The 21,649-nt window shown below is 59.9% G+C and overlaps 1 protein-coding gene and 1 long non-coding RNA gene across 9 annotated transcripts in view; one reads left to right on the plus strand and one right to left on the minus strand.

Moving 5' to 3' along the window:
* The window catches only part of BAIAP2 (BAR/IMD domain containing adaptor protein 2), a 66,694-nt gene extending 57,684 nt beyond the window's left edge, over positions 1–9,010 (minus strand). For 3 of the 8 annotated variants that reach the window (XR_012376216.1, XM_073886147.1, XM_025859699.2), the window contains exon 1: positions 8,847–9,007. Coding sequence is in view for 6 of the 8 variants with exons in the window: in XM_073886147.1 (XP_073742248.1) it covers positions 8,847–8,900 (54 nt within the window). In the remaining 2 variants the exon portion in view is untranslated. Of the gene's footprint in view, positions 1–1,168; positions 1,222–8,846 lie in introns of those variants that run through there. The other 5 variants (XM_025859696.2, XM_073886150.1, XM_073886149.1 and 2 more) reach the window with 4 other exon arrangements.
* A 413-nt stretch (positions 9,011–9,423) lies between these two features.
* Positions 9,424–21,574, plus strand: LOC141371307 (uncharacterized). Its single transcript, XR_012376156.1, has 2 exons — positions 9,424–9,664; positions 21,175–21,574. It is a non-coding gene; the product is annotated as an uncharacterized lncRNA (long non-coding RNA).
* The last annotated feature ends 75 nt before the right edge of the window (positions 21,575–21,649 follow it).

Consider the following 21,649-nt stretch of genomic DNA (forward strand, 5'->3'; position numbering starts at 1 on the left):
CCCCTGACCGCTGGGCCCCACGCCAGGGGACCTGTGTACTCAAGTTGCTTTCTGTCTGTGCTCAGCACTGAGCTGAGGCCCATGCTTGCGTTTAGGATAAAATCACAGTGTGCTCCTGTGGACATCCTTGTGTCGCCATATAGCCTAAGGACAGCCGTCTGACTAAGGCTGGAGAGAAACCACCATGGCCCCAAACGTGACCAGCCTGGAAACCTGTCACTCCAATTCAGAGACAGAGCACCCAGGACTCCCTGCGACCATACCAGCCAACTGCTCCTCGGGGGAGGGGGGCAACGCTACACCTGATGCTAAAGGCTGAATCAGCCCCCGAAAAATTCATGCGCTGAAGCCCCAGCCCCCAGCATCTCAGAACGTGGCTGCACTTGGAAAGACAGCCTTGACAGAACTGATTAGGCTGAATGAGGTCATCAGGGTGGGCCCTGGTCCAGCCTCACTAGTGTCCTTCTAAGAAGGATCAGGGCACAGACACACACACAGGAACAACCGTGTGGGGACTCGGGCAGAAGGCGGCTGTCTGCCAGCCCAGGAGGCCTCAGGAGAACCAGCCCTGCCTACACCTGGCTCTCGGACTCCCAGCCCCCACCGCCATCAGAAATCGGGTGTCTTGTGGAAGCCACCACCTACGGCGCTGTGTCATGGTGGCTGGAGCCCCCGGAGACACTGGGCCAACCCCCGGGCGCCACATGAAGGCCCAACGCCAACAACAAAACTAGATCCGGTTCCTGCTTACCCAGTTGGCATGTTGCACTGACCAGTCCTTGTCCCTGAGAAGGCTCTGACCTGAGCTTCACAGGGCTGGGCTCCCCGCTGGATGAGAAACTACCTATGAGCAAGCAGGCAGGCAGCCTCGGAAGGCTCTGGAACCAACCCCCTCCCACTGCTGTCACGTTCTGTAGGACGGGCAGCCCGAAGGCTGTCATGCTGACGGGACCACAGGCCACTGGGCACCCAGGAAGTCAGGAGCACAGAGGCCTCCACCTGGGCCTTCCTGCCCTGCGGCTGACCTCCACTCCCTGAAGAACTCTGCGCTCTGAAAGCCAATGATGACAACCACCACGCACCAATACATTCTACATGCCAAGAAGTCTTCTACGGACCCATTTACTCGTTAATGAGAAAATGGTGGCACAGAAGCTGAAAAACTTGCCTGAAGTCTGCGGGACCTCCGAGTGGAAAAACAGACGGCCCTAGGTTTCAGCAGGCCTGGTTCAGCCCCAGCTCAGCCCCAGGCCAGCTGACGGCCTTGGAACACGCTGCCTGGCCTCACTGCGGCTCCCCTGACAGCCAGGGACAGCCAGGGCCCCCCTCGAGAAACAGGCTGAGGGATAAAGGAGGTCATGCGCTCTCAGTACCAGTGCCTGGCCCATGGCCATCGAGGTTACTCACGATCACCAGCAGGCTGGAAAGCCCAGGTGGCCCGTGGCTGAAGCTCGGCCTACCCCCCTGCCCCCAAGGCAGAGCCAGAGAGAGAGAGAGGGTGACACACCTGACTTCACAGCCCCCTCCCCAGGACTCCTGCTGCTGGCTTGGCCACAGCTCCTGGCCGAGAGGTGCCTCCAAGCTACTCCAGCCTGGGGCCAGCAAGGCCCTGGATTCCCAAGGGCAAGACAGCCATGGCCTGAGTGCCATCAGTCCCTAGACTGGAAAGGACATGGCTTCTGTGGGCAGGCAGGAGGGAATGAAGGGGGGACAGACAACAGGCTTCTTCTGCCAGACAGTGTCTCCCAGGGCAGGGCTGGACCAGCCCCACAGTGGGCTCAGGGGGCAGCAGAGGGCCCTAGGTCTATTTCCTCTTGGGCAGTGACCCTTCTGCCTCTGCCACAACCCTTTCAGATTTCTTTTTCAGATTTTGTTTATTTATTTGAGGGAGAGAGAGAGCGCGCATGAGTGGGTGTGAGGCAGAGGCTGAGGGAGAAGCAGGCTCCTCGCTGAGCAGGGAGCCTGACATGGGGCTCGATCCCAGGACCCTGAGATCATGGCTCGAGCCACCCAGGAGCCCCACAACCCCTTCTTTTAAGAGCCCCGCCAAAAGCAGCGAGGCCACTCTGTCTCAGCAGGTCAGCTGTGACTGTGCGTGGTCCCCAGGTGATGCACACACCCTGATGGACAGTGTTCTGGCTCCAGAATGGGGACACCCCTCCGACACCCCCCACCCCGTCCTCGCCCCTAACTCCCACAGCAAGACGTCAGTTTCTTTCAGAGGGCAGACACCTATGACAACCCGGTGCATTTCATGGTCTGCTACCTGTGTCATCACTTGGCCCACACCTACCTGTGACTGTCCTGGTGTGCCTGGGCAGGGGCAAACCTGGACATCACGTCCACAAGCCATTAGCAACTCAGAAGGAACAGGGGTCCTGGCTGGTGTCTGACAACCTTCTTCGATGGAGAAACAAGAAAGGGTGGGCAACAAAAACAGCAGGATGGGTGTCAGGGCTTGGAAGAACATTCCAGAGACTCACTCAGGAAAACTGACAACTGATACCCAATGGCCCAGGCAACAGTGCTGGGGACACCGGGACATTGAGAGCTGTGAGCCGAAACGAAGCTCAGAAGAGCCAAATTCTGAATGTGAAGAGGTTTTAGCAAATCCCTACCTATCTCACACATGTTTAATACAGACCTTTCTAAAAACTGTCAAAATAATTTTAAAAAACTGTCCCCGTAAGCAGGAAAAAAATTTTTTAAGATCTTATTTACTTTAGAAAGAGGGAGAGAGAACATGAGTGTGAGGAACAGGAGACAGAGAGAGAATACCAAGCAGACTCCCTGCCGAGCCTGGAGCCCAATGTGGGGCTTGATCCCAGAACCCTGGGATCATGACCTGAGCTGAAACCGAGAATCAGACGCTTAACGGACTGAGCCCCCCAGCTGCCCCCGTTAAGTAGGAAATTAAAAATCTCAAATATGAAAGCGCTCCCTTCTGACCGGTGGCCTTGTTTCCTCCTGGTGGCCCACACTGGCCCCAACATCTCTCTGTTCAGGGTGTGGGGTCCAGGGATGCGTGTCCAGACACCTTATGTGCTCTCCCCCAGGGTGGGCGGTGGCGCCCTCCGGAAGCTCATCTCCTAGTGGAAGACGTCAAGACTGCTTCTGCCAGCCTCCAGATGGGCACTGGAGCGGGAAGGGGCACCCGCAGGGACCTGGGAGCATCCTGGCCATCATGCACCTGCCGAAGGACTAGACCGTTGGGCCACAGAGCCAGGGCAGGGAAAGGCCAGGCGAGCCTCCTCCCCGCTAGCCTGTAGGAGCCAGAGAGCCAGACAGGTTTCTGGGACAGATGGAGGCTCCTGCAGTACAAGTCTGTAGGAGGAGCTGAAGGCAGGAGAAGGGATCCCACAGACAGTGTGGGCACAGATCCCCTGGCCCCTGTCCCCAAGGTGACCTCTTAGAGACAGGCTTGGTCTGGCTCCAGGTCCTGCCTTCCCACCCCAGCCCCTCTCTTCACAGGCCCAAGTGTCCCCCCACCGTGGGGACCAACACCAAGGCCCCAGGATGCTGCAGGACCAACCACTTCCCAGCCAACACCCAGCCTGCCCATGGGACCCGAGAAAGAGGAACACAGACCTGCCACAGCCTCCAGAACCCGAGGGGGACTGAGCTGCTGTTCCTGGAGCAAACAGAGAGGAAGGCAGACCCCGGCAGAGGTGCTGATGGTAACACAAATGCAAGCACCCCAAACCCGGCTGTTTCATCCCAAGCAGGGTCTCAGGGGAAGGCTGGGTGTACTTGGCAGCATGTCCCGTGAAGACAAAACATTTTGCCCTTTAAGAGAAGCCCAGGTACCCGCCTCCCCTCAGGCCGCTGGCTGGAGCCACCAGTGCCCACTGGGCTGGGGCCCTTCGAGCCACCTCCCGGTCATGCAGCCCACTCAGGGCCAGCGGTGATCAGCGCTGGGGAGGCGGGGGCTGGCTCGGTCTGTGCCGTCCGTAATTCCTCTGGCTGTTGTCAGTGGGTGGTAGCACAGTGCTGCGTATCCAGGGGACACAGGTCTGCGCCATAATGAGGACAGCCTCCCCACCCCGAGTGGCCAGGAAGGCGACATAGGGCAGGCCCTGACTCGGTGCGCCTGGGGGCGAGGAAGGAGAACAGGAGCCAGCCTGGCCAGCAGCCCAGGGCACCCGCACGCTGGACTGACGGCTCAGGTGTCCCCACTGGAGGATGACAGCACAGGCAACGTCCAGGGTGCCAGGCCAAGCTGAGTGGGGACAAGTGAGCAGCAAGGCCAGCCCTACCAGTGGCCCACCGAGTCCTGCGGTGACACAGCAGGGCTCTCCGGAGCAGGACCCAGACCTGCAAACGGGAGTGCCAGCCTGCCTCTCAGAGCCCGGAGGAGGGGACGAGGCCCTCTCACTCAGCAGCTAGCCCTCCCACAAAAGGCTGCCTGTCATAGGCAGCCCAACCCGCACATCCATGCCGTGGGAGGCGGGGACAGGGCTGGCCCTAAGGGAGCTTCTCCGCCAACCAGGGGGCTTCACCACAAACTGGGGGGCATCACCGCAAAAGAGGGGGCGTCACTGCCAACCAGGGGGTGTCACCGCCAACAGGGGGATGTCACCACAAACCAGGCAGCCACAAGACGGCGGCACTGCCAGTGCCTCTCCCTGCTGACAGCACCCCAAAAACCCAGGGCCAGCACCAGCCACCGCTGTGACCTAGAGCCTCGGGTGCCCACAGGTTAGTCCCACGAGCCAAGCCAACCTCCCAAACACAGGACGTGTGTTCAGGGCAGGACCCATAGGGACACTGCAGGCAAGACACTTGCTCAGAACTCTGCAGAACCACAGGCCTGAGCCCGGCGTCTCCAGCTGCTCTGTTACATTCATCGGCCGTTCACCAGGAACCCCATGAGCCAGCAAGGGTCCTGTGCTAGGGAGTCGACAGTCTCCGCGACGACTTGAGCACAAGAAGCTGCCACAGCCGGTCAGCTCGAGGTCAGCGCACCACAGAAACTGCCCTTTGCTGCCCTAGCTACTCCAGAAAGGGGGTGGGAGGTGCACTCCTCAAATGCGGAGGTGGACAGACGCCATGTAGCACACCCAGGAGAAGTGAAGCTCAGACAGTCCAGTTGGTGACAGCAGGCCCTGCCACCTTATCAGAAGATAGGACCCCAATGGGCACCCCTGAAAGTACCTTTAAAGCAAACCAAACAAGCACCACCCGCACGCACGCACGCGTACTTGCGTTCACACTCACAGGCATGCACACTCGCGTGGACACGTGTTCATCCACACAAGCACGCACACGCACGCACGCGCGTTCACAGAGGTGCGCATGGCACTGTGGCTCTCGCCTCCTCCCCAAGCAGACACCAGCCCTGCTCCTCGCAGCAGGCCCTTCCTTTGCCGACGAAGTGCCTCTCAGTCTACTGCGTTTTCTCCAACCGGGGGCCCGCTGAGCTCCGTCCACACCAGATGCCAGGGTCGGAGGGCAGCAAACGCTTTGGTGGGACTGCCCAGCCGTGGGTGAGGGGAAAGCGGGTCTGAGGCCGGCGGCACAGGGCTGCCCAGAGCTCCCCCAAACACCCACCTGGAGGCATGGGTGGGACACAGCGGAGGGTAGCGGGCAGGGCCTGGGTGGCCAGGCCACCGTGGGAAAAGCCAGCAAGTCGGCTCCCTCCCACCAGCGCCAATGCCCCCACCCGGCACCAGCCCTTACCAATGGCACCAGAGGTGTCAAGCCTGACCGACTCCCGGCTCCAAGAACCCCATGTCACCCACCACCCACAGGGCAGCTATGGCATGGCCGGGCCAGCTTCCCCACAACAGTTCCGGGGTAAGGACGAGCAGATGGCCTCTAGCGAACAGCCTGGCCCTGTCGACCAAGGCCCCAGAGCCACACCACCGTAAACCACCCGCCCGAAGCCCTCCTAGGGAGTCTTCCTCCTCAGGCTGTCTCCCACCTGCCCACAGCCTCAGGACAAGCAATGCCACTGATCCTGGGAAGCTGCCGGAGCTGCCACCCTGCAGGCTCATAAGGTCGGCCGAGAGCCACAGCTTCTCTCGGCATTTAAGACCATGAGAAACACCAACCTGACAGTTGCTCCCCAAACCCCCCTAGAGAAGTGAAGTCAGCGACTGTAGAAGCCTCTTTCCAGCATGTAGGGTCACTCAAAGGTCTCTCCCAGTAGGGCTGTGGTTTGGGCTTAATTCTGAGCAATAGATGCCTGCCCCCCTCTGTCCCTCACTCCAGGCAACCACCCAGGGCTGCCCTCCAGACTAGGTCTTGGACACCAGGCTCTGCTCCCTGCACCTCCAGCCCCCAAAGGGCCCAGGCCCATGCCTCCCCCCAAAAGGCTTCAGTGTGTGTCCCCCTGCCCCAGGTCAGAAGGTGAGCTCTCAGCGGCCTCCTGGAAGCCATTCCGCTTCTCTCCCTGCACCTCTTGTGAAGTTCCCCCAGGACGTGGCTCCCATAGGGACCGGGCCACAAGGAAAGAGGTAAAAGTCCGTGTGGCTGATTCTTCCAGACAGGAGTATGTTCTACTCTCACATTTTTAATCAGCAAGGCCAAGGACCAGTGTCCCTGCTGCTCCCTTTCTTGCCAAGGCAAACAGCACTCAGAACTGCAGCTGGAACGGTGCAGGGCCAAAGCAAACAGCTGGGCTGCAGCACGGGGGACACTGAGCAGGGCCACAGCCCGGCCACACTTCTGCAAGCCTCCGACCCAGGCGCAGAGGCAGCACGTCCCCCCCCCCCCACAGGATGGTGGACCAGCCAGGTCCACACGGGCAGCTCCAGCTGCACCCTGACTGTGCCTCGGTGTGGGCCGATTTCCGCCTGGCCAGGGTGCCCACGCTGCCCCACCAGTGCCGGCTCGGCGTCAGAACACTGAGCTCCCCAGGGACATAACACAAAAGGGTAAAAGAGCACTGGCACTCCAAGACTTGGCAGTCGAGCCACGGAGCGTCAGGAAGAGTGTCACCTACAAAGCCAACCTGGTGGCACTGCAGTGTGGGCGTGCTGTGACCAGGACGGCTGCGGGGGGCACGGCCCCGCGGGCACGAAGGCCTGCCACGTCCAGCCTCGCAGAGCTCAGGGCTCTTTGCCACGCTTCCTCCACGCGAGCTCATGAATCAACTGCCCCACCGGCACAAAGCACAGGCTCGCCTGTTGAATGTGCACCCGACACCCTCCAGCTGGCTTCCAGAGGGGTGCACAGTCCTCACACTCAGACCCTACTAGCTTCCTGCCCCTATCCTGCCGGCAGATCTCCCTTCAGGTCTCCAGAGAAATCACAGCTCCATCTCAAAGCTGCTGAGCCCTGACTGCATGCCTCACTGCCCAGATTATAAGAGTTTTAGTAAAGGACGATCATGGGGTTCCCCAGAGTGTAGCCACGCCATGCACCCCTCGTGATTCTCACCATGAAAGTTCCCGTTTCATGGTTTCATGGCAGAGGCAGGGAAAATAGGAAAGAGATCCTCTAGCCAGCACTTCCCTTCCACCCCCTGCAGTAACGAGCAAACGGTTACGGAATTAATGACTAATAACTTAATAAACCTCCCTTCCCTGATAGCGTTTGCAGACCAACACCAACAGAAACGTATGCCACAGATTCTCTGTGATACCAAACACAAAAACCCCAGAGACTGTTCCTTTTACGTGCTGATTCCTCACCAGCCTCTGACTCGTGTTTACCAGCAGCTCTAACATGGCTCCAGAACGGACTTAGTCAATCCTGACCGGCTTCAGAATTCTCCCCGTGATGGAGCTGAAACTTTAAAACCTCTATTAGAAGCCGTATTGGAAGACAGTGTGCCACCTAAAATCCAGCTGACAGCAAAAGGGGCCACCGGGCAAGTGTCCCAGGGGCTGTCCAGAGCCTGGGCGAGCTTACAGGGAGGGCTTTGCAGGCCACCGGCTGACAAAGCACGGCCATAACTGTTCAGTACAATTAGAAACTTGCTCCGCCAGTGCCTCACAATCCCACTGAGCCCCGAGAACCAGCACCTACCACGGAAACACCCAGCACCTCAACCTCCCAGCCCCCCAGTTAACCTTCACACAGGGTTTTGAAATCAAGCACAGCCTCGTAAGAAGCCTGCTGTGGACGCCCAGGGCAGGAGTCTCCCTCTTGAGAACATGCCCACGTGGGACTGCAGAGGGCCTTGAGTCCCCTGGAGGCTGGGTCTGTTGTCCCCCGGGTGGGGGTGTAAACTGACACAATGGACGCTGGAGAGAAACCCAAAGGCCTGTTCACGTGGACAAGGCACAGAATGACCAGGGAGGGGGCCTCGGAGGGGTCCCCCGGCGGGGCTCTGTGGCCCTCAGATGTGACAGTGACAGTGTGCAGAGGAGGACGCGAACCCCTCTTCACACACATCAGGGCAGAGGCAGGCGCGCCAGCCTCCTACACAATTAGTCTTCTCCTCCGCGGTTACATAAGATGATGGATTATCTGTCCACCCATCCAACCTGCCCGCGCGCGACCTCCCACCTAGGGCCCCGTCCATGACTGCCCGGGAAGGAGTTGTGCAAAGGGAAAGCCTGTTGACAAGAAAGTGCCCAAGGGCTTGCGTAACCGCGGCTGGAGAGGCCACGACGGGGCCCCCACGCCACCCCGGGCGCGGGAGGACGGGCGGCGCGGCCCCCGGACCCCCTGGACCCCCGGCGGCCCCCGCCCGGCTCCACTCCGGTCCGAGGGCCCCGTCCCCCGGACGCCCGGGCGGACGCGCGGGGGCAGCGCGGGGCTATCCGAGCGTGGGCGCCCGCGCCCACCTGTGACCGACTGGCTGCACGGGGTCCCCGCGGCCGCTCCAAGAAGACCCCCGAGGGCCCCGGGGCCGCCCGGGTCGGGCCCGAGCGCGCCAGCGGCGCGGGGCTCACCTTGTAGACATTTTCCGTGAGCCGATGCATCTCCTCCGTGCGCGACAGCGACATGATGCTGGTCCGGCGGCACCGCGGAGCGGTTCGGGGGCGCGGGCAGCGGCGGGCAGCGACGGGCGGCGGCGGACAGCGGGCGGCGCGGCGGCGCGGCGGCGCGGCGGGCGCGGCAGGAACCGGTGGGCAGCGCGCGGAGCGGCAGCGCGCGGAGCCGGATCAGAAACGCGGCACCTACTCGGCGACCGCCTTTATAACCGCCCAGGCCCCGCCCCCCCCACAGGCCCCGCCCCCCGCGCCCGGATCACCGCCCCCGGCCGCCTACCCGCCCCCGCCTGGCCGCGCCGCTGCCAGGCAACCGGCAGGCCCCGCCCCCGCACCGCCCTTCCCATTGGTGGGTTCCGGAGACGGGGGAGGGGGCGGGGCCCGCGGGCCGATTGCGGACAGCGATTGGTGGGCAGCGCTGTCGATCGCAGGGGAGGAGGCGGAGGCGCGGCGCGGGCCGCAGCCCTGGGAACAGCCTGGGGGCCGGGCGACAGCCGGGCTGGGGGCGGGGCGGCGTGGGCCGGAGGCGCTGGAGGAGGGGAGCGGAAGGTGGGGGCGCGGGGGCGCCGCGGCGGGCGCGCTTGGGGGCGGCTCCTCGCAGAGTCGCGAGTCGGGGCGGCTCTTGGGCGCAGCTCCCTGCAGGTGGCGGGGGTCGCGGGCTCGCGCCGGGCGGGGGAAGGTACCTGGGCGGCCGGAGGCCGGCCGTGCGGGCGCAAGGACGGATGGAGAGAGGCCGGCACGCTGCCTCAGGGTCCGGTGCGGACCCGGAGTTTCGGGAGGTGAGTGTGCGGGCCGGCGGAGTCTCTAGCTGGGAGGAGGATGGGCGGGAGGCCCTTGGGGGGTGGACCCTGGGGAGGATCCTGAGAAGGGACGATCCTGGGGGTGGGTCCTAAGAGGGGTGGACCCTGGGGAGGACCCTGGGAGGGTGGGCTGTGGGGGGGATGGACCCGGGGTGGGGTTGCGTCCCGGGGGAAGATCCTGGGAGGGGAGGATCCCGGGCGGGGTGACCACGGGGGTGGGGTGGGCCCCGAGGAGAATCCTGGAGAGGGGAGCGTCCTCTGGGACGGAGAGAATTTGCAGGAAGATCGTAGAGGGGGCCGATGGGGGGTGGGGAGAGAACCCTATGGGGGGGGCCTTCGGGGCCCCCCAGGGGAGGAGAGGGCCCTGCGATGGCAGAAGACCCTTGTTGGGTGCAGTTTCTTTGTGGAGGGAGAACTTCCCTTGAGGGATCAAGGGGTCAGACAGAGCTGCTGGTTTTGGAGGCCATTCCTGGGAGGTTTTGCTGGGGAAGCTGACCAAGCTGACACACAGGGCTCCCACTCCCACTGCTTTGGGAAAATATTTACATAAATTAGAGTTACATAGAGGAATTATTTGCTTTACGTCGTAAAACAGCAGATCTGAGTGTTTCCCTCTAATGGAGCCTGACACTCTCCACTAGTATCCCATCCAGGACTCTCGGTCACAGGTCTCCTCAAGCCCAGGTGCCCAGGGGGACACAGACCTGCAAGACGGCTGTGGACAGAGCGGGACTCGGGCAAGTCCTGAAGTCACAGTGCCCGGGACCCAAATGGAGTGTGCTCCGCTTCGTAGGAGCGCCTTTGAGAAAGGGAGGCGACGTTCAGGAAGAGCCTGCCTGCTCCATCTGCCAGCCTTCGATCACAGGCAGATCCTTTTTGGTTGAATTTCCTTCCTAATCCCAGCTATGGCTTCCTCTTTTTTCTTTATCGCTTGTGGTGTTTTCAGGTGTATTCCCGTGTATGTGGGTTCCGGGATTCTCTTGGTCGGAAGTGACAGAAAGCCGGTTCAGATTAGCTCTAACCACTGGGACGTTTATCTGCTTGCACAGCTGAAGTCGGGACTGCCTTCCTTCCCTTCTTTCCCTTTTCTCCAGGCCAGCTCGGTGCTGTGCACACTTCCGTCCAGCCAGCTCTAGGACTACCATCCGTTGACCTGACCTGGGTCAAGGGCGGAGGTGGAGTGCAGCGGGGTGGGTGGAGGGTAGAGCTCTGCCTGCCCGAAGGGAAGTGACGTGGTTGGGACCAGAAGAATGACAGGTGGAGGCTGCCAGGAAAACGGGGTGGGGGGGGTCTCATCACTGTGGGAGGGGAATCAGCTTGGAGGGTTCTGAGCTGTCTGCTCCCATCAGCCTCAAGACAGTAGAGGGAGGAGAGGGTCCTCCGCAGAGAAGCCTCCGTAGTCCTAGGCACCACCCCACCCTCGAGAAGCTCCTGCTCTTGACTGTCCTCCTGCCCGAGGGCATGCTCACTTTTGGTAGTGGCTGAGGTAGGGGACCCACTCGGAGCCTGGCCTGCCTCCTGTTGTGCTGATGGCCCTGCAGCCCGTCCTGGGGAGGGAAGCCATCAGGCAGCACCTGCCACCAGTGAAAGTGAAGGAGCATTGCACTGAGCATCACCGAGAACCCAGCAGGACCCATGGCAGGCGCAGAGTGAGACGTGGGCGAGGCCGTACTAGCGAGGCTTGGAGACCTGTACCCTGCCTGGTGGCCTCTCTGCATACCAGGCTCCAGAAAGGTCTTCGGCACGGGCGCGCCCACTCCTTCAGCTGTGAAGGAGTCTTCGGCGGGGGTCTGACCCCCCACCTGGGAGACACCAGTGTTCTCTGAGGGTTTTCTTCCTTGTGTGGAAGCCCCTTCCAGTGGTGATGGTGTCTGGGGCGGGGCTAGGGCCAAGGGTAAGGGCCTAGGGCCCGAGCAGTGGACAGGGCTAGATGGTGGGCTGGGTGCTGAGAGGTTAGCCCCTGTGCCAGCTCCCAGAGTTAAGGGGGCACTTTTGTCTTGGCACCTTTTTATTTTGGAGGTGTTCTGAGCCCTTTATAAAATCCACTTGTTCTTTCTCCCCTTAACTCAGAGTGTGTGGGGGGCTGTGGGATCGAATGCCTTGCCTGGAGGTTGGCAGTCAGTGCAGCTGGGAAATCATTGCCTAGACTTGGGGTCTGGCCCGCCCCCTCCAAGACTGGCAAGAGGAAGGTGCTGTCATGATGGAGAAGTCGGAGAGGATTAGCAAGAGGGCCGGCGCCAGCCAAGATGGGCAGCTCCCAGCATGCCGCAGACTGGGGAGGTGTTCTTCCGGCCCTCGGGGCAGAGCTGGGGGGCAGCTCAGGGGTCCCTGAGAAGGCAGGTGCTCTGGCACCCTGTAGCCACCGGCTCCCCTGTCACGCCTGATTGTCGGTCCTCACCTCTGTGGTCTGTGTGAGCGGGGAGATGGGTAGCTGTGTGGATCTTCAGCACCCAGCTCTGAACTAGAGGGGCCCCCGGCCCGGGCGCCAGCCCCGGGCCCTGATGCATGTAGACTGCTGGGCCACGGTCGGAGGTGAGAACCCGACCGTGTGGGGCTGCTGACGCCGGCCCCCAGCTCAGCAGACCCCAGCCTGGGCGGCCCAGGAGTAAAGGGCTGGAAGCAGAGAGAATAAAAGTGCGTCTCTTCATCAGCTTATTTTTAGGCGTGTTATATAAGTGGCTTCATCTCAGCGCCACGTAGGGAGGGGGGTCTCAGATTTAATTACAGGATGACAGCCTTGCTTTTCAAGCAAGCTGTTCTCCTGGCAGGCAGGCACAAGGGTTTGTGAATTTTTGCTAAACAGAAGGAGTCCTTTCTGAGGTGGCCACCCAGCAAAACTTTGAAGGGCTTTCACCTCCGTGTCTCTCTCTGCCTAACCTGCTTTCTGCCGAGCTTGGCCTAAGGGGCGGCCATTCGGCTCAGATCACAGGGACATGTGTGCTTGCTTGGCAAGGGGGCTGTTTCTCCCTCCGCCTTCCTCCTTCCTCCCGGCTCTCAGAGGAGCCAGCCAATCCAGACTCCTCCTCCTTTTCTCCTTGTGGATTAAAGCACTTGTAATTGGTAACCAGAAAGTTCCAGGGCCAGAGGGACGGGCCTACCTAGCAGGACCTCACCTTTTCCCATTTGCCCCGGCCTACACTGCGGACCCCGTCCACACCAGGTGCCCCGGGTGACGGGCCTGGGCCAGGATTATGGCACAACCGTCTGATTGTGTCCAGAGGACTGTTTTCTGGGTCCTGGCCAGGCCCACGTTCTCCGTGACCGTCCGCAGTAGCAGCAAGAAAGCTTGGAGCCGCCTTGAGCTGGAAGCCCACAGGCCTGGGGGAGTCCTGCTTCCTGCCAGCAGGAAGGTCACCTCGACGGCCTCCAGCACACCCCGGCTTTGTCTGGCACAAGAGGACAGCCGCGTTTCCTGCCCCTGCGTTAGGCCTGGTATCTACCGGCTGGGTGTGCTGGTGAGGGAGCGGACGCAGAGTGGAGGAAGAGCCGGTTACCAGGAGCCAGTCACCAGCACAGCCCAGCGGGCCTTGGGTGCTCCCCTGGCCTCTGTGAGCCCCAGGCGGGGGGAGGTGGGCAGAGCCTCAGGAGACTCGCGGTGCAAACGGCAGGTGAAGCACCGAGAACTGTGCCTGGCACCTGACAAGCCCTCAAATGTTGTAGAGATTATTGTCAATAGCCCTTAGACGGACATTTCTAGAAAACACCCAGATGCCCCGTAGAAAGGCACATTTTTCGAAAAGCTGCCCTTTAAAAAGTGGGGATTCCTCCAGGAGACTCCTCAGCCCTTACGTGCGGGCTGTGCGTGGCCACCACCTTCCCAAGAGCGTGGGAGACGCTGACAAGCGCTCCTCAGCCAGGGAGCCAGCCTGCATCCCCGTGACCCCATGTGGCCTTGAAGTGATGAGAAGGCCCTTCAGCTCTGTGGTCTTCCTCCAAGAACCCAGCACCCCAGTGTAAGCTCCATAGGAACGTCACACACGTCCCCATGGAGGGACAGCCCAGCACCTCATCCGGCACCCCCCAGAACTGCCGGGCCCCCCGAAACCAGGGACGGGAGAGACGGCTCAGCCCAGAGGCGCCTGGGGAGACGTGACGCTGGGGGCAAAGAGAGGGTGTGACAGGAAAACCAAGGAAACCTGAACAGAGTGTGGACTTCTGTTAACAACAGCGAGCCAGACTGGTTCCTGATTTGTGACGCGGGCCCTGCACCGGCGGGAGGTGCTGACGACAGGAAGAGTGGGGTGGTGTATCTTTGCAATAATGGTGTAAACTGAAAACTGCCCTGAAATTAAAAAGTTTATTAAAGGGGGAGGGGCACCAGTCTCCATGCAGCCCGCAGCCCGCCCCCCCCCGAACCCCGCCTCTGTGGGGCGGGCAGGTGGAGCAGTGACCCTATCCCCACAGAGGGTGCCCTGGGCCAGGTCTGTGGGCGGCAGGACGGGGCGGAGGCCAGGTTAGGGCGGCTGCTCTTCTACCACCCGAGACGGGGGCTGTCTCCCTCCCCGCTCCCCCGCAGGGTACTCACATTTGCACTCTCCCCAAGACCTGCTCGTCCTTGACCCGAACGCAGTGTAAAGGCTTTCTCCTCTGTGGTCAAAAGGTTGGCCCTACACGGGACAGATTCAGCCTGGGCCTGGAGGGATCTGTGCCCTCCCTTGTCTGTCCCCGAGGGAGCACAGACGTGGGGGCACAGGGCGTGCCCGGGAAGGGACCCTATGTCCAAGGTCTCGGAGGTCTCTAAGACCCGGAGCTTGCTTGGCGGACACACAGAGGAAGATGGAGGAGCTCAGGACAGGTTCAGGTGTGGCCTCCTGGCCCATGGTTGCCAGGGCTCAGCGTCAGCCTAGAACGTCCCCCCAGCTTCCCCGGGGGCCAGGCCGGCGGGAAGGTGCGAGGGGGCTCCTGGCAGGTGGAGGAGACGGAGGTGCTGGCCGCGTGGCAGGGCTGGGGGCTGCGTGGCAGGGCTGGGTGGAAGAGGTTCCCCAGCAACCGGCCCCCTTACATAATCCGTGCGCCTCGGCATGACTCCAGGGGCCGTGGGAGGCGGCGCGGGGGTGAGCGCCAGGGCGCGAAGAGGCTCCGACTTCTCAGGGCTCCTCCCCCCTCTGCATGTCAGCGTCATCCCGCGTCCGCCAGCTCGGGCACCCACCTGCTGATCGTTCCCCGGTAGCTGACAGTGCAGACTTAAATAGTCCCGTCCCTGGGCCTCCTTGGGGGGCGGGTCGGGTGGGGAGGGCCCTCCGGGAGCCGCTGCAACAACGAGGCCCCGGGCACACAGGCCGCCGTCACTCCGCGGCCCTGGGAGGGATGGGAAGACGCAGGCTGCCCCGGGCTCGCTCCCCCTCCACCCCGAGCCTCGATTCGCGTCCTTCTCTCTGCCTCTCAGACTCGAGCGGCCCCAACAGTGATGGGAAAGGTGGTTTGGAGCAGAGAGGAGGGGGACTTGTTCTCTAAAGTCAGGGCTCAGGGCTGCCCTGGGGAACGGGGCCTGGCCTGTGCCGGCGGCCCTCCCCGTCGAGGCGGCCCCCGCCCCCGGGCGCTGCCTGGCGCACACAGATGGCCCCCCTGCCCAGGGTTGCTGCTTCTAATTTCAGCTGCCGGAGGCTCCGCTCGCTCTTTTTTTATTCCATGTTTATTTAAAGCCAGATTTTAAAATGTTGTCTTCAGTCCTGAAATCTGACTTTTTCTTCTTGCTGCAGATCCTGAAACCCCCAGGGCAGCGTTGAGGCCCACTCGGGCTGGGCCTGTGGGTGGCCCGCCAGGGGTCAAAGCTGCCCTGCCGTCCGGCGTGCACGTGGACATCTGCCAAGACTGGCCCAGCGGCACGTCCCTGGTTCCCGACTGCGGCCGCCCTGTCGTCTCCCTGTCTAGGGTGGCTCCTTATGCGGGGGGCTCTCCTGGGCCAGGTGTGTCCCCTGGACGTGGCACAGGGACTAGTGGGCAGCTTTTCTACCTGGTGAGGCAGCACCAGCTACTGTCTCCCTGGCACTCAGGCCTCCCTGCTTCCATGTGGTCGGGAACGTCCAGAGGGCATCCCCGCTGTATGGACGAGACGCTGGGCCAGTCTGACAGCTGTCCGTGTGCACGTGCTGGACAGTGGGACAGCTCTGTCCCCCCGGCGAGATGACCCACAGGCCCAGCCCGAGTGGGTGACGGGCACTCAAGAGATGTGAAGTCCCGTCCCTTTGGGTAGCACACAAGTACAGTTATCCTCTGCTGTGGCTTACCCTAGAATGTGCTAGAATAACCGTGAAATAACTGGCCAGGCAGAGAGCAGAGCTGGCCAAGGGGCCAGGCTGGCTCCGGCACCCGGGGCATGTGCAGGTGGACACCCGTGGGGGACAGAGGGTATTTGGCTATGAGCTCCTGGAGCAAATGGTAGGGAATTCTGGGAACAGGGGGCTGGGGTCTTGGGGAGAGCGATGCCCATAGCACAAGGCAGCCAGACCGAGAAGCCACAGAAGCACCTGGCCTCTGGCAGGGGCTGGGTGGGCAGCGGGCTGGGGATGCTGGGCCAGTCCCGTCTGCGGTCCCTCCAGGACAGGCTGCAGCTGGGGCCGGCACCGGGCTCTGCATCTCGAGGAGCCAGGCCACCACCACGCTTTCGGATCCCAAAGAAGTGTGGAGTTTCAGAACTGCTTCCCCGGCAGGTCTGGTCGGAAGGTGACATGACTTTGAGGAAAATCATTTTAGTTTTCTAGCTCGAGAATATGATTTATGCCATCAGGCTTTTCTCTTTCTCTCTCTCAAAAGCTGGAAGAAACAGACATTTTTGCAGAGGCTCTGGAAACTTTGGCTGTCGCCTGGATGTCCATATGAAAAGAACATTCCACCCGTGGGGAAAAACAACTTAAACAGCTCGGGGTGACATTTAACCTCCAGGCCGACCATGTGGCCTTTGCAGAGTGCCACTCTGTGGGGACAGAAGCAAGGCCCCAGGGGAGCTCGGGCAGTTCTGCTGTTAATTCACACCCAGATTCCGAGACTTTCTCTGCACCGCAGGTGCCAACAGTCCTTTGTGCAGCCTCGGGGGCTGGTGTGTTGGGTTCGGTTGTAGTTTTCCTTCATTTTTTGGCCTGCAAAGTTCCTGCTGGGAAACGTCAGTGACCTTGATTCTGCATCAGGAGAGTAAAAGCAGAGACTCTTCCTGCGGGGACACAGGCTCCTTGTTGGAGAGCCGACATGGGATTTCAGTGCAGCGTGGCTGGGAAGTTGAGCTGGTAATATCCTGGCGGTTGGGACAGGTCTGGTCTGACTGGGAGTGTGTCAGTCCTAGGACAGCCCTGCATGGCTTTACTGGACGGGCACCCCCCTGTCGTCTGAGGGAGGTATAGAGGCCCAGGGTGCAGGTGCATTTGTGTTTATGCCGAGCTCCGCCTGCAGGAGCCGGGGGCCTGGCCGCTGGGCCCCCTGGTCTGCGGAGAAGAGGCGGGGCGCTGGCCTGGGGCAGTGGGCAGGGACTCGGCATCGGGGATCCTTCACTGCCACCTGGTGGACGGCCCGGAAAGGTGATGTGGACTGGTGGCAGGTGCGGAGCGGTGGCCCAGGCAAGGCAGGGATGTGCAGAGCATCTTCGAGGACAGCCGGGTGGACAGGCTGCAGGAGTGGGTGGGATGGTGACAGGGACAGGGCAGCCACGGACTCCGGTCGTGTCTGTCCTCGTGCTTGACCCTGAATCTGGGCAGTCGGCCGGTGGCTGCAGGGCTCCGGGTCTGAGGGACGGGAAATTCTCTGATGACGTTCGAGGTCCCGCGAAGCCATAGACCTCCCGGGAGCCTGTCCTTCTGGGGCCCAGTGAGGAAGGAAAGGTCATACGTGTGAGAGGATGGGGTCACCTCCCCTGGCAGCTCCGCTGCGTGAGGAAAATGGCTCGCTGTAATCCGTATCTTCAGAAGCCCCTGTGACATCTTGTTTGAAGATTGAGGTGAAAGTCACATAACAGAGCAAAGCGTTTTCAAAAGTATGCCGCTCAGTCCCCGTTAGAGGCACTGAGTGCGTTCACCGCGCCCTGCGCCCACCTCCTCCATCTGGTCCCGGAGCACTGTCATCGGCTCGAAGGGAGCCCCGTCCCGCCCGCGGCCGGCGCCTGCTCTCTGTGTCCATGGGCTTCTCGTCAGTGGAACCCTACACCGTGTGACCTTTTGCGTTTGGCGCATTTCTTGGGGGTCCGCCCGTGTGGCAGCAGGTGTCAGCTCCCCGGTCCTCTTCACGGCTGAGTACTATTTGCCGCGTGCTTGTCCGTCCATGGTGGGGCCGCTGGAGGGTTTGTGCCTTCGGCGGACCGTGGGCGGTGCTGCCGCCAACACGCACACGCACGTTTCTGTTTGAACGCTGTTTTCAGGTCCGTGGTGTGTGTCTCTAGGGGTGGGACTGCTGGGTCACGTGGTGACTCTATGTTTAGCTTTTTGAGGAACCACCCAGCTGTTCCTCCTAGTGACTCACAATTGCACATCCCCACCAGCACTGTGCAGGGGCTCGGATTTCTCCGCTTCCTCACCAACTTTGTTATTTGTTTTTTCGTTCTGGCCATCCTGGTGGATGGGAGATGGTGTCCCAGTGTGGTTTTGATTTGCAGTGCCCTGAAGCCTCGTGACGGTGGGCACCTTGGCACGTGTGTGGTGCTTTCCTTGGAGGAGCCAGACTTCTCTAGAATTTCATAGCTTTATTTCAGAACTCCATCAGGGAAGTGAGCCCTGGAGGCCAGACAGCCACTCTCAGAAGCTTCTGACCAAAACTCGGCCCCCGTCCCCCCAGCTACCGAAGGGACTCCCTGGACCCAGTTCAGCTGCGTCCTGCAGCCCAGGCAGAGCCCCAGAAGCAGCAAGGACCACGGGCCACTCTGTGAGCTGAGCAATTCCTGGGTGCCTTCCGGATGGAGCCCCCTGGCCTGAAGATGGTCCTGGGCTGTCGGCATCTGAGATGCCGGGTGGACATGCAGCCCCTCCCCTGCCCGGTGCTCTCAGGGAAGAAACAGGGCAGTTGCTCTCAGACACGCAGAATGAATGGAAGTGCCGACCTGTTGCCCGCGGATGCTTTGGGTGGGAGCCCAGACCATCTGCGGCCCTGGCAGGACCGAGTTGCCAGGTGGTGTCCAGGAGCCAGGGAGCCGGGCTCCAGCAACCTGCCCGAGGCCTCTGACCACCAGCCCGCGGGACAGGTGGGGTGGGACCAGGCTTCAGCCTTGTCACACAGAGGCCGGGACCTGGGAGGGGCTTTCCCTGGGCCACGAAACCTTCCTCTCCCCGCCCAGGGCCCTGGGCTGCTGCACCCGCATCCTGGCAGTCAAGAGCCTTGGGCTTGAGCAGCAACGGGCTTTGTCAGGAGATCGGGTAGGTGACTGGGGACCTGGAGAGCTACCTGGTCCGTCTAGCGGCCCCCGATCCCGGAGTCATGCTGCCACTGCACCACGGCCCTTCCGGCCTGCCCAGATGCCTCCCACCCCGGGCCCGGCCCTCCCTGTCCTCTGGCGGGCCATCTTGCTCAACCATGGTGAGGAACCCGAGCTGGGAAGGGGGATCTGACGGTGCACACACATGGTCTTTGGCAGAGGGTTTAAGCCGTGGGAGCCACTGGAGGCCTCTTTCTCCCTGCCGTACACCCAGGCCCTTCGAAGGCTGTGTATCAAAGGGGGCCTGCCAGAAGCTTCCTCACCCCCCGCCCCCACAAAGAGCTGCCAATAGTGAAGGGCCGTGATTCAGATTTTCTCAAAGCAGGCACAAGCAACACTCCCGACGGCGGCTCTCACGCTCCAACAGGGCAAGCTCTGTATTTTGTCCTTTTCCTAGTTTGTAGCGGGCACCCTGGCCTGGCGCCTGCTACTCCATCCTAGGCAGCGGAAGTCCGCTTCCCGAGTCTAAAATTCTAATTTGTTTCCAGTAGTTCATTGCTAGTAAATAGAAACACGTATGGAATTTTGTACAGTGACCTGGTAGTCCATGATCTCACTAACCCGCTGGTTAGTTCTCACAGATTTCCTATAGATCCCTTCATTTTTTTTTTTTTTTTTAAGATTTTATCCATTTATTTGACAGCGAGAGAGGGAACACAAGCAGGGGGAGCGGGAGAGGGAGAAGCAGGCTTCCCGCGGAGCAGGGACCCCGATGCGGGGCTCGATCCCAGGACCCCGGGACCATGACCTGAGCCAAAGGCAGACGCTTAACGACTGAGCCACCCAGGCGCCCCGTCCTTTGGGGTTTTCTACGTACATAGTCATGTTGCCACAACTAGAAACTTACCTTTCTTCCTTCCCAACGTGTGTGCATGTGATTTCTCTCCTGATGATGCTGACTAGGACCCCCAATGTGATGTTGAATAGAAGTGACCAGAGGAGTCCCCTTGCCTGGTTCCCCATCTTATGGGGGAAGAGCATTCAGCCCTTTGCCATTAAGCATGCTGTTAGCTGTAGGGTTTTGAAGATGCCTTTTATAAAGAAGTTCCCTCTTTTCCCAGTTTGCGAAGTTTTTTTTTAATGCTAGATGCTGAATTTTGTCACATGCTTTTCTTGCATCTACTGAGATGTCATCAGACTTTCTTTAGTCTGTTGATACTGTGAATTACATTGATTGATATCTGTATGCTGATGGACCTTACATTTCCAGGATAAACCCCATTTGATTGATCCCAGAATCAAGTTATTCCAGGATAAAGACCGCTTCTTACATGTTGGATTCGGTTTGCTCCTGTTTTGCTGAGGATCTTGTGTCTGTGTTCATGCCGGATGCTGGTAGAGTACATTGAGAAGCACTCCCTCATCGGCTTTCCCTGAGTTCGTGCAGAATTGCTACGATGTCTCTCCTGGGTGTCTAGTGGGACTGCATTTCTTTAGCAGACATGAGTGCGTGCCCCATCCGGGCAGCCAGGCAGCCTCGACGAGCTGCCTGGTGTGTGGTTTTCAAGGAATTGGTCCCTTTCTTCTAGATTGGTGAATTCACAGGCATAAAACTAATATTTCCTTAATGTCCTTTTAATGTTTACAGGGTCTCTAGTGATGGTTCCCTTTCATTCCTGATGTTGTAATTTGTGCCTCCTTTGTCCTGGTCAGTCTGGCTCAGGCTCATCAAATTGACTGAGCTTTCCAAATAACTGCTTTTTGCTGTCACTGATTTTTCTTTCATGTTTTTGTCTTCATTGATTTCTGCTATTATTTCCTTTGTTCTGATTACCTTGGATTTAATTTGCCCCTTTTCTAATTAATTAAGGTGAAAGTTTAGCTCATTGATTAGAAACTTTCCTTTTAAAAAAACATGCATTTAGTATTATGAATTTCCCTTAGAGGAAAAGTGCTACTTTAGCTATAGTCCACAAATGTTAATGTTTTTTCATTGAATTAAAAAATATTTTCTAACTTCTCTTGTGAATTCCTCTTTACCCCATTAATTGTTTAATATCTGTGGATCTTTCAGAGACCTGTCATTGATTTCCAGAGGCATTACATTATGGTCTGAGAACATACTTTGTAGGATTTCAATTTTTTTTTTAATTTTGTTCAGGTCTATGGGATGGCCCAGAACACGGTGCGTGTGGGTGAGCAGTCCGTGTCACGTGGACAGAACGTGCGCTCTGCTGTGGGTGAGTCGGTCCGGCTGGTCTCCACACTCATCCTGGAAGGCTGGCTGCCTCGTGTCTAACCTCCAAGAGATGGTCCGTCCTTCAGTTCTGCTTCTTGTGCGCTGAAGCGCTGTGGTTCTGTGGGTGCTCATCTTGGACTGCGATGCCTGCCTTTGTCACGGAACGTGTCCCCCCCCCCCCCCCGGCGATATTTGTCTTGAAATCCACGCTGTCTGATGCTGACGTGACCATTGCAGCTTTCCCCGGATTCGCGTCTCCAAGATACATTTTCCCCATCTTTTTTTACCCGTCTTTATATTAAAGTGGGCTTCTTAGACATAACATAGTCAGGCTTTTTTTTTTAATTCACGATCTGTCTTTAATTGGTGTGTTTGGACTGTTTATATTTAACGTGGT

Source organism: Callorhinus ursinus, unplaced genomic scaffold, assembly GCF_003265705.2.
Source record: "Callorhinus ursinus isolate GAN/ISIS: 27379988/994484 unplaced genomic scaffold, GSC_fseal_2.0 scaffold68, whole genome shotgun sequence".
NCBI classification, from domain to species: Eukaryota; Metazoa; Chordata; class Mammalia; order Carnivora; family Otariidae; genus Callorhinus; species Callorhinus ursinus.